Source organism: Perkinsus marinus (genome assembly GCF_000006405.1).
Source record: "Perkinsus marinus ATCC 50983 genomic scaffold scf_1104296933658, whole genome shotgun sequence".
NCBI classification, from domain to species: domain Eukaryota; phylum Perkinsozoa; order Perkinsida; family Perkinsidae; genus Perkinsus; species Perkinsus marinus.
In genome coordinates, this window is record NW_003215080.1 from 1 (window position 1) to 1,119 (window position 1,119).

Sequence of the window (1,119 nt, forward strand, 5' to 3'; positions counted from 1 at the left end):
TTACCCAGACAGGTCTCTCTCCCACTCGCCAGCGAGAACACTGATGTAGGTGTATAGAAGTCTCCTGCTCATGCCACAATAGCGACATTCCGGCATCCCACGTCCCATCGGGATACATGGGCCCTCAGACAGCCATGTCCCGTCAAGGCTTCGCAGATAAGCCTGCGATCATTCATTGACACAGCCACCGTGCGAAGGCGACTGCATTGGCTGCGGTCGAGCATCACGCCTGTCTTCTTTATGTGTGTCAGCTGACGATCTTTGCGCCATCGCCATTCCTCTTCTTCTCTGAATTTCGCTTTGACCTGATGGACAGTGTACGACTCAGGAATGCCAACGTTTGTTATATCCTTTCTCTTTCCGCCCAATCTCGCCAGGGTGTCCGCGATTTCATTGCCACTGATACCCGCATGAGCTCTTGTCCACTGAACTACTAGATCGCATGACGCAGCAGCACGTTCAACCGCCCTGCGGGCGTTCCTCACTGATGTACTCTCGAGCTTACCTCGGCCAACCACTGCCCGGATGGCGGCCTGACTATCACTGTAAATAACTGCCTGCTTTAAGGGATTATTCCGAGTAGAAGTCAGCCGATCGGCCGCAGCTTCGATCCCTCGAAGCTCGCCTTGCATCACGGTGGCGTAATCTGGTAACCTCGTATACGAGAACCATACTACAGCAGCGTCTTTGTTGGACGGCGCCAGCTCGACAACACCCGATCCGATACGTCCCGTCAGACCCGACCCTCCGATTCTGCTACCATCGCAGAATATGTGCCTCTTAGCAGAAGAGAGGCGATCTATTTGACCATCATTTATGACTGCGACCGCCCTGTGGTCACTCGCAATGCTCGCTGGATATGAAACGTCGAGATTCATGTCCTCTGGGTTCCGTACTTCCGTGCCCAACGCTCCCCAGCGGCCAAGGGCCCTGGTCTCTGCCTCACTAATGTCCCAGTCTCTGTGGAGCCATTGCTTGGAAGCGCGTACGCGAACAGACTGAGAGATCGGTTTTAACCCGCTGACTCGGTACACTACTGATGTCGGTGCGCTTTTCAGCGCACCCCACATCAGTCGGCCCATGAAAGCCTGGAGCTGTATGCATTTTTTCTCGAACCAT

The 1,119-nt window shown here is 54.4% G+C and overlaps 1 protein-coding gene across 1 annotated transcript; it reads right to left on the reverse strand.

The window, feature by feature from the left end:
- Positions 1 to 324: 324 nt before the first annotated feature.
- Pmar_PMAR026321 (hypothetical protein) lies at positions 325 to 998 on the reverse strand (the record flags this gene model as incomplete). Its single annotated transcript, XM_002785166.1, has 1 exon — positions 325 to 998. A coding segment is annotated over one exon (674 nt), but the record flags the coding sequence as incomplete, so codon positions are not given.
- Between the last annotated feature and the right edge of the window lie 121 nt (positions 999 to 1,119).